The following is a 15448-nucleotide window of genomic DNA, read 5'->3' on the forward strand; positions in this document are numbered from 1 at the left end:
TCGATTCATAAGTAACACAGCATTCTTCAGAGTGAGGTGGATCCCCATGCTAACAGCAAGTCCACGAATTCGAACTGATCGATACTTCCGCTCCCGTCATCATCCACTTTTTCGAACACTTTCTCCGCTACATTCGCGTCTCCACTAGAAGCGACACTGAGCTTGACAACACGCTGGAAGATGAGAACTCCCGTTTCCCCACTTTGTGAGGTGTTAGTATGCCATTCCGTTGTGCTACTAGTCGAACGGGACCACGATTCAATCGTCGAGCTGAATGTATACGCGTTGTAGGCTAACTCAATGATCTCATCGCATAAAGGAGTAATCACAGTACTCATAACATCTGCAGGGTTAGAAACGATCTCGTGGTTTAACGGTTCTGCAGATTCCACCCAAACGTGATCTCGTAGAATCCAGTGTTTGAACTCGATTAGACTGATTTCACCATCACCATTCGCGTCGAACTGCTCAATTAGAAACGCATTCTGTGCTTGCGTGAGTGCAGGTTGGATATTCAACATTTGAAGCATTTTCTCAAACTCTTGAGGACTTAATGAGCCGGATTCATCCACATCGAAAGAACAAAAGACTTGTTCAAGATGAGAACGTTGTTGGTCTGACGCTCCGACCTTCTCAATCAACACGCCTCGAAGTTGTTCACCGAACCTCTCTTCCAAAGCTATTTCGTGTTGATAGCACTCTTCACACAACTTGCTTTTAGTAGGAAGCAGTGAGTAGCAGACCGAGCAAAACACATTGACGCAGTTCGCTCCGTTGCACGGACAGCTGTCAACATCGTCGGACACGCCAGTCTTCGACCGGCCTCCAACACGTACTCGAGCTCCACAATCGACACACCTGACATGGCTGGAGCCACTCTTCCGGCCTCCAATTAAACGAGGTAGAGCGGCGGTTTTCTCCACGTCGCCAAGTGCTTGTTGTTTGTGCTGAAGTAGCAACGCAAGCTTTGTTGATCGCTTAGCTTCGAGATCTCGGATATGGTTGCTCTTATGTAGTTCCAGTGCGCTTGACGGTGTAGGGGGTAGATTCCATACTGGAGAGCTTCGAGAAGATACCGTAGGGTAGAACGAAGACGCTCCATCTCGCTTGGAGTAGCTGGATATTCGACCGACAGGGACGACGTACTCGAGTTTATCTTGCACGGTCAAACGAGACATAACCCGAGCTGCATACTCCTTGTCCAACAGCTCGTAAAACGCCGTCACGGGGGTAAGAACCTGTACCGAAGACCGCATAGAACCATCGCGGGTTTGCTTCAAAGTATACTGACTTAACAATGTCGATTTCTTTGCAAACTGGCGAAGATGCCACGCCATCGATGGATCTCGTTCCAGTATTTCTATCGCGATTTTTCGTCGAATACAAGTATGTGCCATTGAGAACGTAGGCGCTGGAATCGCCACCTTGCGTTGCATAAAAGACTGTCGTTTTTCACCAACTGTAAGCCCACTGACTCCGTGTAGTTCGATCTCGAGAACACCTTCTCGATGTATACTATCCGGAGTGTCTCCGTCTTCTTCCATGTCTGGGAGTTCACATGCCATTTTCTCTTCCTGGATATCTGGAGTAAATAACGTCAGAATTCGGTCACTTTGAATCATCCCATTTTTTGACACTTGGTCCAGTCCTCCGAACAGTAATCCAAGTTTCTCATCATCCCAGCTTGCAACATTGAAGCCCAATTTCTGTAATTTCTGTCGACATTCCGCTTTTGAGACTCTCGACGTCTTAGCAAACGCTGCTCTCAATTCACGGAGTCCGATACCATATCGCTTTGCTTGTCGCAATAATTCTTCTTTTTCGTTCTCAAATTTCCGTCGCTTTTCAGCAGCATTTGCGTTTCCAGTGGCCACAATCGTATCCGATTTTCTAGTGCTGGTAGACGACAATTGTCGGGTCAACATAGCTGCTCCGACAGTCAAATTCCTGTTTGATCCGATCGTACTTAACGTGTCTTCCTCCCCTTCCTCTTCTTCGACGATTTTCTCACCCCCTTCCAAGCGAAATAAAGCTTTATCCGAATAAACCGAGATCCAGAAATTCCCAACGTTGGTATCTCCAGTAACTTTATCCTGGATCATACAACAGTTAGCTAAGTCGACAGGCTTAGCTAAAAAAAAATGCCTTACCGTTCTCATGTACATGCTGGGAATAATACAATACCTGCCCGGTTCCATCGTAGCTTCCACCTAATAAAATATCAATATTACGATGAAGAATAATAGAAATAATAAACAACAGAGCCTACCGAAACGGCTTGTTTAAACGTGTAAGCAGCTTGTGGAACGCCGTCGTCATCAACTCCCGGGATGGCCGTCCCGGGGATAATCGCGGGTGGCAAAGGTTCTGGTCGTTTGCCGGACTGATAGCTCTCTCGATCGACTGGTTTGTATAGTCGATAATACGCATCAAGTTTCTTCGAGGGTTCTCTGATCTCCAACTTGTTGGGGTCGTTGCCAACTGGACTAAGAGAGCAGATGTGGAAACCTACTGGTACAATCTTGAGGTTCGCACTTCCACGAGGATCTTCCTGGCTTAAAGACGCAAAAATTCGAGCTCGTTGCTCGAGTACCAGCTCGAAATGAGGGTTGTTTATCCACGTGTTTTTCATGGTATTCCCGCCACAATTAGCTTCATTCCAGCTGCCCTCGGACCGACGACCATGCCAGGAATCTGGAAAATCTAAAGAGGAATTAGAATACTCACAAGTTCCAATAAAAAAAAACTTTTCTTACCGATGCCAGCGAAGAAGTGAGTAAAGGACTGCATCCAGGCGTCAAAAGACATAAAGAAAGTCCCGTCGTTTGTGTTCATCTCGACCACTTCTTCTTGGGAAATCTCATCAGCTCCAACAATCCCTTGAACGTTCAAGGTCATAAACACCCTCTTATCGGCATTCGCTCCCACTTTTCGCCTCATTATCTTGAAGAATTTCTCAATAGCGTCCTCATTCGCTGCACGCTCATCACTTGAATCGGACCAAGGTCCGGTCTGTAGTACAATAAAAAATAGTAATTAGATTTTGATACACTCGCTGCTTTATCTCAAATTGACAAATTGAGATTCTCAATTTGTTTTACCCATTCTCCCATTCCCCATGGATTCCGAAGCTTCACTAGTCGAACAATTTCTCCTTTCGCTGTTTTAATCTCTGCTGCATCCACGAGCGCGTATGCGTGTTTGAAGTATAGTCCATTTCCTGCGCTGGATTCTACTGCGACCTCTTTCGAGGAGGTTACAGGCGGTTGAATGGAGCACCCCATTAGAGTCCCGGAATTCTTATAACGTGAAATTTTCTCCCAGAACGGATCCCCGTGCTTCTGTAGCGGTTTTGCAGGGGAATAAGGATTCTCACCAAACCCAGGAAACCCTTCTTTCAAGATAATTTGCTCTGCACACATGCCGGTTAAGTCATTCAGAGCGCAGTCTACGAAGCCTCCGATAAGCGCCTCGTAGCTTCCATGCAGTTTAGCGTAAGCCTTCTCTAACAATGAGACCCTGTCATCCAAAAATTATATCATAATTGTTAGCTTTGTTTAAAACAAAAACATTGACATACAATCTGTCACTATTTTACCAAAGCTCGTCCGGATTACGACAGCGAGCGAAGTAAGGTTTGCCTGGCTTCTTGTCGGTGAAGCCGAAAACTGGCAAGCGGTCGTCGATAAGAACGTAGTTCCATACAAAATTCTATCAGGAAAATAACAGCTTAAAAGGGTTTCTAAACAATATCGAGAAGAGCATCGCCAACCTTCATGAATTTGCAGACAAACAGTCCTTTCGACTTGTGCTCATCGCGTCGCCAAAATGTCTGCTCAAGTAAGTCCGACCGTGTAGCAACCACACTCAATGCACCTGGATAAACAGCCACATTTTTTTTTAAATAAAGACTAGTTCATGAAGTTGTTAAGTATCAGATTCTTACTCAAAAACCAGCAATCGCCGAGATTTCCCTGAATCACGTCTCCGGATGACACTCCATCAGCGAACAGCTTTGCATTTGATGCGAATACATTATCACTAGACGACATGGAGTAAATATCATCCTCGTCTTCCTGCGGACTTTTCAAAAATAATATTTAATCATAAAAGAAAAACCAACATATATGCAACATAGCCGTACCTGTCGTCTTCCTCGTTATCTGAAGCATAACTCGGTCGTTCCCAGCGGATTTTCCCTCGCTGCAATAGTCCAAGGACTTTTGCTTGATGTTGCGACCCCCCTTTAGACGGGATAACTCCTCCAGCTTTGCACATCGCTGCTGCTCCATCTGGATCACTACTAAACGGTCCAAATGTCGGGTCGATAAAGAGTTTGGTCGCTGGGTCTGTGCACGCTTTGATGGCGTGTTTGATCTTCTCCTGAAGGAGTTGGTCAGCCAATTTCAGCCCTCGAATCAGAGCACGACCAGCGAGACCCTTTATCTTGACTGAGATGACAGTATCCTGACGACCAGAGACGACACTGATGCCGAGCTTTTTCAGCTCCTCTTGCAAGGTATGGAGATCTGTGGCGCCATTATCCTTCACGGCGGATCGCATACGCGCTAGAATATGACGAGTCACCTTTGGATACGGACTCTTACACTCAAAAGTCGGCAATTATATTTAAAGGTTTCTGCAAAAACCCGTTTTTTTGTCCTATAACTTATAATTTTGTTGTTGTGTGTCATTTATAAAGAAGTGAAGCCGACGTCAAGATCCATTTCTGTTCATGCTTGAAGGACATACGACACAAGAGCACACACGTCGGATAAAAATGACATACTTTTGGTATGTTCAAGCCAAACAAACTGGTGCTATTTAACACTTGTCCTAAATGAGCTTTTGGTCCTTCATTTTGTACGGCTCGGGGTTACGAAGCGCACATTTGCATCATCAACAGCCCCCAAGGTACAATAATTAGAGTTGCTATCACGATCACCAAACAGTGAGAGAAGCGCATCATTGCAACAGGTTCAGGGTCAACATATCCCAAGCTTTCTCTTAGGTCTCTGAGGCACTGTGCTTTGGCTCTTGTCAAGTCGTTGGTGGTGGCAGGTGCTAGAAAAGGATGTCGTTGCAATCCGTTGATAGCGGCCTGTAATAAGTCGCCAATTCGGTTCCAGACACTACGGTTCCATGATATGTGTGGAGGCGTAAAGCTTCTTGTCGCCATTGCTCGACGCACTGGCTTAGAATTGGCTACAGCTCGGAGAACGGGACCATGGTCATTTTCATTTGATGCTTCACTCGTACACTGTCGTCGTGCTTTGATCTGTGTCGATTCTTCACAATCCCTTGGCTGAAGTGTGTCTGTCTCCACTCTATCTCCGTCTGGAATACTCGACGATTTTGAAGACATTTCCCCTGAAATTGTCTGCTGAAACTTCGATTTATCGCGTCTTTCGATAGGAGATATCGTTGGCGTCGATTGGAGCAATCTACGCACAAAAGGACTTGAGGGTTGCGCGAGGTGAGACTGAGAATCCGTCGACTTGGTTTGTGCTAGTCGTCGCTGCACAGTGGAGATACAATTCTGAGTCAGATTGGATATACAGCACACCAAAGTACTATCCTGCCACTAGATGCTGCGTACCCGTCCAGGACTTGAAGTCGACACTCTCGTAGCGTGGTCGGGTGTGATAAAATGCAGAGTATGTCGCAACTCGTCAAATTCCTGCATAATAACATTTCTTAGAATCAATAAAAAAAATAATTAGAAAAATATGCAAAGCGTACCATAGGGTCCACCATGAAGATAACAAGGTTGATCCCATGGAGTCCGAATACCTGTTTGATAAATATCAATGCTAAATATCTGCCCCCATCGCACTCGAGTGTCTCCATGCAAGTATACGGGATGTTATACAGAATGGTCTCTTGTGGTAACTGGTGGTAATATGTCAACATCGTTCCTCCAAAATCAAGCCATTTGTCAACTGCAATCGGCATCTACTCGACATAACAAAAACATAAGTCACTCCACAGGCCAACTAGCTCTGATAAAACTACGCAACGCCATACCAAGTTGTCTTTACCACAAGACGAGATCCAGCACTTCCGTATAGTATACGTTCGACACACGTCGGTACTTTTATTAAGCGCATTCACTTGCTTCCGCGTCCACAACGCTCTTCCCTACTCCAACGACAACACGACCGTCATCTCCAATGTCCACATCCTTCTTTGATCTCTTCTCTACACCCAATCATCACGTACCGGGTCTATTATTTCGACAACTTCGTCCACTGGCAAAGCACTCAGCAAAACTTTGTCCAAGTGTCCTATACTGTCGCGAAATTGCTCTCGCACAATGGCAGTGTGCTCACTGCGTCTTGAATTCAGAGTACGCAGCAAAGTCGTCAGCGACATGAGCAACAATTGCTGCAAAGGAACGTAGGACGTGTGCAGCAGTGCATCGGCCACTTTCACCACCAGATCCTGATGAGCTGTCATCAGTCTCATGACCGCATTCACATCCAGGTGAGATATCTTATCTCTCATGTCCACTGCCGTCTTCAGCCTTACACTCAGGTCCACACTTTCATCAGTGACTTGATTTATGAGAGACACGAGATATAACTCTGCTGTTTTCTGTCTGGTAATTCGATTAAACCCCGGATGCTTCGCTCGCTTCCGCTTCAGTCGTTGCCGCTCTTGCCGCTTGTACGCGGCATACAAATCACTTGACATTGAGAAGAAAAATAATGGCAACCGATCTCGAAAATTGTAGCTTTGACCATCATTCTGCAGCTGTAATAATAAAAATGAGTGATTGATGGTAAGCGACACCTTAGTGTTTTAATGGTGACTGTTAATTAAGGATGATATCATCCTTTTACTCGATTCAATGACTGGGTCGTTAAAGATTCTTCATGAATATTTTCGATGGAAAAAATTGAAAAAAATGGGACTTACTTCGATAAACGTTGATGATCGATTCGCTAGTTTCCACGGATTATCCTGTTTAAATTGGGAATGACTACTTGAAAAAAAAAAAAAAAAACACATCATCATGACAGCGGTGAGTGGTGGTTGTAAAAATTGCTCGCCCCCCCCCCTCGCTATTCAATAATTTGCCGCTGTTGTGTAAGAGTTTGGTTTCGGCTGGTGGTTGGGAGCGGGGGAGACATACCAGAAGGGCCGCGTTGATTTGGACGATGATGCTGACATCTATGACCTCCAGCACGTGTTGACGGAGGTCGGTGGCTCGATGGAGTCCCACACCTGATCTCACGGTGTACTACAGATGGGACGCCGATCCGCTCAAAACCAAGGATGAAAATTTGTTCATTAGTATAGCTCGTGACAGGTCGAGAAGAAGTAGAGAGAAGAAGACGACGTTTTTTGTAAGCAGGGAAGGGAAAAAATAAATTGGTTTATCCGCCGGAAAAAAATTGCAATCAAAATGCTATACTGCAGGTATCGATGAGATTGCAATATAAACTGCGAAATAACCTGCAATGCTCAACTGCACTAAGTAATCGCGATTAACACTTGCTCACCATCGTGTGACTTTCTTATCGCTTTGGCAACAAGACGTGAGTTCCAGAAATCCTAGTTTACCTTGAGAAACATAATGGCTTCGAACATGCCAGGAGTCAGGCGGGATCGGCGGTCCGTCATCACGTACTTAGCTGCACTATACAACCTCTCAACTGCTACGGATGTTCCTTTCATGAAGCTGAGGTTCTCATATGCCGTTGTCTTAGTCATTTTCAGGCGCTTGCGCTCTTGTATCTGGTAGTAGTAGTCGACCATTTCGCCGTGTGCAATGCGTCTAGACGGGGGGGGGGCTGTTTCAACTTCAAACTGCTTTCTCTCTGGTTGACAAATCTCCTGTGGTGTCGTTAAGGACCTTCGTTATTGCTGCTTCGAAGGCAGGATCGTGCACAATGGAGGCGTCTTGTGCAAGGTGATGGCTCATCTCCGGATAGTCCTGCAGAATAGCGTCAGAAATCCCGCGAGCAGAAGCCACGGTGACATTCTTGACCGACACGTAGTGTCGAAGTAGTACTTGATCGACGCAGGCATTCCGTCACGTCTGGCTTTATTTTTTGAGAGGGCCATTGTAGAGATTGGTGAGGTACACCAAGGGAGTGTTTGTGCTTCTGCGACTGAGAGGATTCAGGAATGAAACTTTTGGTGCACTTTTGAGAAATAACCTATTCCACAGGTAGACTAGTAATCTCTTCCGCACACGCTATACCTTAAACTAGAAAATTTGGACGGACAAGACCTCGGAGGAAGATCTAACTTCAAGGTAGACTTCAAGATACTTCGTACTTAGCGCTAGATTATTGCAATCTGAATACTGCAATTAAAATACCCGATTGCATGCCTCCCCAAAATTGCAATACCAAAATGCACCTGAAGAGCCAACTGCAATGCATACTGCAATGAAGGATTATCGAAAAAATCGATTCAAATTGATTTTTTTCCTTGCCTGCTTGTAGGCGTCAAAAGACGAAGTGAGAACTTTATTAGTATTAGGAAGCCACCAATAGCTGTACACCAGCCATTAGTGTTTGTATAGTTTAAGCCAGTCATACCGACTTAAACAGGACCTCCTTAAATCTCATTATAATATCTTTGAGTGACTAGGTCAAGGTAATCAAACTGTTTAGAGGCTACTTCAACAGCCTCCCTGCCTCTGAACATATTTTATCAAACTGACAATTCTATGTTATAACAGAGGTAGAACTTTCTTTAAAGGACTTTTCCTCAGTCCTTGAAACGCCTCCAAGGAAGTCGCTTAGGCTAGCCGATCTGACTTTGCCCTGCAGTTTCTGCTAGGGAAGGAGGACGCTAAGTGACACGCCTGGTAGGAACTCGAGGATGGAGCCCAACATGTCGTCTCTACTTGCTGCTGCTACGAAGCATGCTTCCCCACGCATAAACAAAAGAAAGAAGAAGAACACAACCGCAAAACGATTGCGCGCTCGAAAGAAGGCTCGAGCTGCTGCTCGAGCTGCCGCCACGCACACTGCGACGGTCACGTCGCAACACTACAGCTCCTCAGGCCGTTCCAGAGGATGAAGCAGTCTCTGAGACTGAGCGACCAGCGTGTGACACTGTGCCAGAAGGTTCAATGGCTCAAGCATCGGCAGAGGATGTTTCGGAGGGCAGAGAGTATTTTCCAGTTGCAGAGGGCGCTTCTATGAGGAACAAGAAGAAGCAGGTATCACGGACAGCACAGCAGCTTGCGTCAGTTCTTACCGCGCTGGAGGATGAAGAGGAGGCTTCTCTAGCACTCGTGGCCACCACTCCAGCCTATGTCACTAAAGCAGAGGAATTTAATGATGTTTCCATTTGCCACACTGAAACCACAAAAGTGACATATTCTGACACCGACTATGTACAAATGATTGTAGTGGCAGCGACATTGAGATGTATTGGTGCATTTACGACAAGAATTACGAGCGGTCGAAGTTGACTATCACCGCAAACTACGTGTCAATTAAGGAAACATGGCAGGTTGCTAGGATTAATGACCGGCGCGGTGACTCGCTATTGGAATATAATACCAAGTGCTGTGGATTCATCCTCTCGTCAAGAAACGACGGTACTATCAGCGGACATGGGAACCCCGTTCTCAGCTGCTTGCCGATAAATTCCCGAAGGAGATCGAGCTGGTAGACAGGTGGAAAGCTTCTAAAGTCAAGACGTTCGCTCAATTCTGGCCTCCCGATGAACTTGGCAAGAATGCTATCGGTGCGGACATGGAAGGACTCTGCATTTTCCACGCGTTGAAACGTGCAGCGCAATTAACCGGCCGTCCGGATACTGTTACAAGGAAGGACATCGACGACTTTGTGGAGCACCAGAGGATTTCACGTGGAGAGGACTTTACGAAGGGGGCGTCGTGGAAGGTGGTTCTCGTCTTCTTGCGTCGCCTACGTGGTTCTGGCCGTGACTTCATTTATAGAGCCATTGCTCTGGATAATTTCGCGGTTCCTGGTCGGCGTGGTGTCCGTGTACTCAACGAGATCAAGCTCAATAATGGTGTCTATGTTGTTGCTGCTTACAGCCACCAAAACGTTGGGCATGCTTTCGTACTCACAGTCCAAGGCAATGGCCGGCTTATTTACGATTTGGAAGAAGGTAAGCCTCTTGAGTCAGCGGAGGATTGGATTGATTTCTATGCGTGTGTTCGTCCGTTCATTGTCTGCAAGCAGAAGTAAATGATAGGAGTCAGTAGGATTTCAGCGGGTTTGCCTAACTGATAATGAGCTTTCCCAGCAAATAGGTTGTGATGCATGGATAATTTTAAATGAACTCGTGTGTCTAGATAATTTGGTACTTGACCAGGAAAACCTAAACGAGGGAAAACCTTGTGCAAACAAAAAGATAAAACCCATTGGAAAAAATCCTTAAAAGAACGCAAAATATAGACACGCTTCATGCGCTTGTATGATCGGTGTATTTCTATACTGAGTGACCGGATTCTGCTTTCAGAGATTGCATTCTGAGCTTGGCCCTTAGCTCTCTGAACTGGTGTTTGTCTAAAGCTTTAGTTAAGATGTCAGCTATCATATCTTTCGTACTGCAGTAGGTGACGTTGAGCTCATGCCGCTCTACTTTCTCTTGTACAAAACTGTATCGTACGTGTATATGTTTTGATCGTCCGTGAAGTTCGGGGTTGTAGCAGATTTTGATGCAGCTCTGATTGTTCTCGTATATAGTGTTAGCCTGCGTTGTAGCGAAGCCAAGTTTTTTTAGGAGAAGTTTAAGGAATATCATCCCTTACATGCAGTGACATAACGCGATATATTATGCCTCTGTTGTAGAAAGAACTACAGTATAATGCTTTCATGAAAGCCATGAGATAGGACCGCTAGCTAGCATTGTCACGTATCCTCCAACGGAGCGTCTCGAGTCGGGGCAGTTGGCGTAGTCAGAGTCACTGTAGGCAATCAGTTGATCGGCACGGTTTTCCGATGTAATATCGGTCGAGCCGCTCAAAAGAAGACCGTCCAGATAGGTACTTTAGACCACAAATGACGGCTTTCTTGTGATCCATACCTGGATTCGCTAGAAATTGGCTGACCTCTCGCATGTAGAATGCCATATCAGATCGAGTACCGACCATTAGGTACATGATACTGCCTACGGCTTGGCGATACGAAATCGATTTCATCGCATCTTTCTCGTGCTCACTGCTAGGCTGGCTGCTTACGGAGAGTTTGGCGTTCCATTCTGCTGGTGTTGCAATAGGGTACGGAATATAGTCACTGAAGCGGTCAATGACCTTCGTAGCGTACTTGTGCTGGTGGATAAATATTGTTAGGTTCTTACGGTCATGTTGAATGGACCAGCCGAGTAAGTAGTTCACCTCCCCTAAATCTGACATGGAAAATCGCTTATTCAAGGCTGATTTCAGCTCATTGACGAGTGCTGGTGTTGGCGCAATGATCAGTGAGTCATCGACGTACACTGCAATGTAACAGGTGATGTCACCAGCTGTGGTCGAAAGACACATCGATCTTTAGTAAGTTTCAGGAGCCCAAGACTCTCTAGGAAGGCAGTCAAGGTTTGATACCAGACACGAGGCGCTTGCTTCAGCCCGTATAAGCTCTTAACAAGTTTACACACTAGGTGCTCCTTGCCCGGGATTTTGAAACCTTCCGGTTGAGCCATGTAGATCTCCTCTTCCAAATAACCATTCAGGAATGCTGTCTTAACATTCATTTGGTGAGCTTCAAAGTCGAGAAGAGCTGCAATAGTAAGAAGTAGTCTAAGTACCTCCATCCTGATGACAGGAGAGGATATCTCGTTGTAGTCGATGCCATATTCCTGAAGGAATCCTTTGATCACTAGACGCGCTTTAAAGCGGTCGATTTCGCCAGCCGGTATACTTTACAGCAAAGATCCATCGGCTACTTAAAATCTTCCTTCCTTTAGGAGGGGATACCAACACCCAAGTGTGATTGTCCATAAGGGACTTGTTTTTTTCCGATTTAGCTGCTTTACGCCACTGGTTATCTAGGGAGGACTTCATTGCCCCCCGATACGTAGTGGGCTCAGACACATACCGAATAGCAAGTAATGTGTACAGTAAATGCTGACGTTGCTCCTGTTCGTGTATGTCTTCCTCAGAGTTGAAGGTTACGTCGTTGGCTTCCTCAGAGATATCAATGGCTTCCACAGAGAGGCGGGGCCGCTTAGGAGTCGAATGATGCGGATGATCAGAGTCCGTCTCCGCTCGAAAAGAATTATGTATGGCTGTTCGATCAGCAGCCTCCCTCAGTGAGGGCAGTACACGTTGGTTCACTGTGCCTGGCGCTGTTATCATTGCAGGGCCTGATGTGGGTGACGGTGTGGTCACGGGCTCTGACACATATTCAGGCTCCGGTGCTACTGTAGTAGCGGTTGCAGGTGGCAGAGGTGCAGGTGCAAGTGTAGCGGTAGATTTCTGCCGATTCGTGTACTGTGTGGGCTCTGGAGTAGACGTCAGGCCTGTGAGAGAGGGAAATTCGTCCTCTTTAAAGACTACATCACGACTGTAGATAACTGCATGAGTATGGATGTCCATCAGACGGTAGCCTTTTTTATGGTCAGGCACACCAAGATACATGCACAAACGGGCTCTAGCGTCGAGTTTGTCTCGGTATTGCTCCGTGATGTGGACATATCCGCTACACCCGAATACTTTGATGTACTGCATGGATGGAATACGGTTGTGCCACAGCGCGTACGGGGTTCGACCATCCGTCTTGGAGCTAGGAGTCATATTGATGAGAGTGGTCACGTGACAGACACACTCGGCCCATAACTGCTTCGGTAGCTTGCCGTCAAGTAGAAGGGCTCGGACACGCTCCATAATGGTACGCATGCGGCGTTCTGCAACTCCGTTTGCTGAGGTGTGTATGCATTGGTAAACTGGGCGTAAGGTCCATACTTTTTAAATATGATGCGGCCAAGCTTCTCGTAGTCTTTAGCGTTGTCTGCTTGAAGCCGCTGAATCTTAAAGTTACCCTGGTTTTCATTGTCTTCAACACTGAACGCGTACTCTATGACAGATATATCTTGTCTGAAAATATTCAGGGCTTTCCTTCTGAAGTCTTCGTAACAGCCATACAACTCGCTACGGTTCTTAATTGCATAAGTGAACATGAATCGAGAAAAGTCATCGATGAAGATCAAGAAGTAACGACAGCCAGTAAGGCTAGGCACAGGTAGTGAACCACAGATATCTGAATGGACTTTTGACAAAGGTGATGTAGCACGTTTAACAACTCTATTAGGGTAAAATGGGGAGCGGTGTGACTTCGCTAACGTGCAGGCAACACAAAAGAAATCTGTATTTGGACCTAGAGGTATAGATCCATCGAGTCCATGTATGGCCTGACTCCTAGATAGGTCATTCAAGACACGAACGTTAGGGTGTCCAAGGCGTTTATGTAAGAGCAGAAAGGAACGTTGCTTACCTGAGGCAATAAGAGCCGCTGAAGGTGCCGCTGGTTTGACTTGGAGCTGATACAGATCCGTGTTGGCAGCCATGAGCGCTTTGATCTTGAAGCGCTGGTCAGCTTGCATAGAGCACTGTTTGCGGTCAAAGTTGAAGCGAAAGTCGTGCTTCACAGCTGCTGGAATTGAAAGCAGACTGAATTGGAGCTGGGGAGCATACAGGACGCCACGAAGGCTAAGCTTCTGCATTGTCCCCTTGGCGTTAGTGACTTCCAGATCGACCCGTCCAATGCCTTCGATGGGGATTTGGTTATTACCCGAAACCGTAATGGATCCACCACTGGAGGTGATGTCGGTAAACCACTAAGACACATGGGTGATGTGTCGAGTGCAGCCAGAGTCGATTGTCCAGGTAGGGTCGGGTTCTATCTTGGCTTGAGCAGTGAGACTAAACGGGAGATTGACTGTGGTAGCAACAGCGATGAGACCGGTGTCACGACGTCCTTGAAGAGCTACCTTGCGGTTGTTTCCAGAATCACTGTCGTCGTCATCTTCCTCGTCATTGTCTGACTCAAGCGGGCGGTCCTTGTAGCGATCTTGACCGCGTTGTTTGCCGCCATTCCCGTGCCTGTTCTTGTTACTACTGTTGTTGCCCTTGAAGTCGCGGTTGTTGGTATTCTTGCCGTGTCGCCCATTGCCGAGTTCTGGTGCGGGTGATTGCGTTTCGAGTTACCCTAGAAGACGAAGTTAGCAGATAGCACTGTCCCAGCTTTAGCTCGTCCATCTCGCAAATCGTTTTGAAGGCCTCAACATTGGCGAATGCTGTGGCGTGGGCGATCGCAGTAGGAGCAGACATTGGCGCTGTCACGGCCTTAGGCTTGTGGCACAGGAGGTCCGGTAGCCACTAGAGCTCTCTCAACCTTGGTTGTAGAGGACTCTGGTGTGCCCTTGGCCAAGGTGTAGCGCTCTTGAGCTTGAAGATCGCGAACCTTGCCTTCAATGCTCTGCTTGAGGTCTTCATACGGGATATACTTCCGCTGGTCCTTCCAGATGCGGAATTCGTCCTTCCACGACTTGGGCATCGAGTGGAACAGGTAGATAGACTTCTGTCCCTCGGTCATCACCGATTCGGTGGCTTCTGACGCGGCTTTCATCGCGTTCTCAAGCTTGAGAAAGAACTCAGTTAAGTCGGAGCCTTCCTCATGCTTGATCTCCATCAAGTAGTGTTGAATGAAGTACGGATCACCATGAAAGGCTGCTCCCTCGTACTTCTGGCAGATGTAGTTGAATATCTCGTAGGATGTCGTGAGATTCTTGACCAGCCGCACGTGCATGTTATCCATCTTTTCATCAAGAAGGCTTTGATCTTGGCTTCTTGTCGACGGCGTTCGCGCTGGCTAAGAGGCCGGCGCTTCTCTTTCTTGGCGCGTTTGCGTGCACGGCGAGCCTCGCGATGGTTAAATGGTCGAACTACCGGGAGGTCCTTCCTCTTGATTGACGTATCGGAGCTGGATCCAGAGTCTTCGTCCGAGTCTGAGGGCGGCTTGAGCTCGTCGTCGCTCTCGACGTAGTCCACAGCGTCGGAGTCGATTTCGACGTTCTTGGTAGTTTTGGCATGCGGTTCATCGTTGGCATCAGACATATCGCTGCCGCTGTCTTCACTCTTGTCTTCAGATGTAACGGAGTACGTAGCCCTAAGTGTACCCTGGTTACATGAAGTGTGACACTTCACACTTCAGGAGTATGACACGTCATACTCCAGGATATTTGGTACAAGGTACCAAGGTCGCTCAAAGCCAACCATTGGTTAAATGACATTGCATTTCTATAGGTAACTTATAGTTTGTATTAAACCCAAACTTAATCTACCTATAAATATACTCAGTTTACAATCTACCTTATTTAGGTCACTTCGCTCTCTTTAATTAAAGAGGGGACCTGTGAACTGCCGTTCACTGAGAGTTTGTATACTCTCGGAAGATAACTTCCTCTAGCGCAAGGTGCTGTGTGACCCCGTCACACTTGGTAGCACTTG

The 15448-nt window shown here is 46.7% G+C and overlaps 1 protein-coding gene across 1 annotated transcript; it reads right to left on the reverse strand.

The window, feature by feature from the left end:
- Positions 1-430: 430 nt before the first annotated feature.
- On the reverse strand, positions 431-4563 carry PITG_02442 (cysteine protease family C02, putative; the record flags this gene model as incomplete). Its single annotated transcript, XM_002907322.1, has 10 exons — positions 431-467; positions 541-2093; positions 2151-2210; positions 2258-2703; positions 2757-3012; positions 3102-3519; positions 3599-3711; positions 3773-3876; positions 3947-4083; positions 4145-4563. The coding sequence occupies 10 exons, from the start codon at positions 4561-4563 to the stop codon at positions 431-433; spliced, it is 3543 nt and encodes a 1180-aa protein (XP_002907368.1).
- Between the last annotated feature and the right edge of the window lie 10885 nt (positions 4564-15448).

This window comes from Phytophthora infestans, genomic scaffold, assembly GCF_000142945.1.
Source record: "Phytophthora infestans T30-4 supercont1.3 genomic scaffold, whole genome shotgun sequence".
NCBI classification, from domain to species: domain Eukaryota; phylum Oomycota; class Peronosporomycetes; order Peronosporales; family Peronosporaceae; genus Phytophthora; species Phytophthora infestans.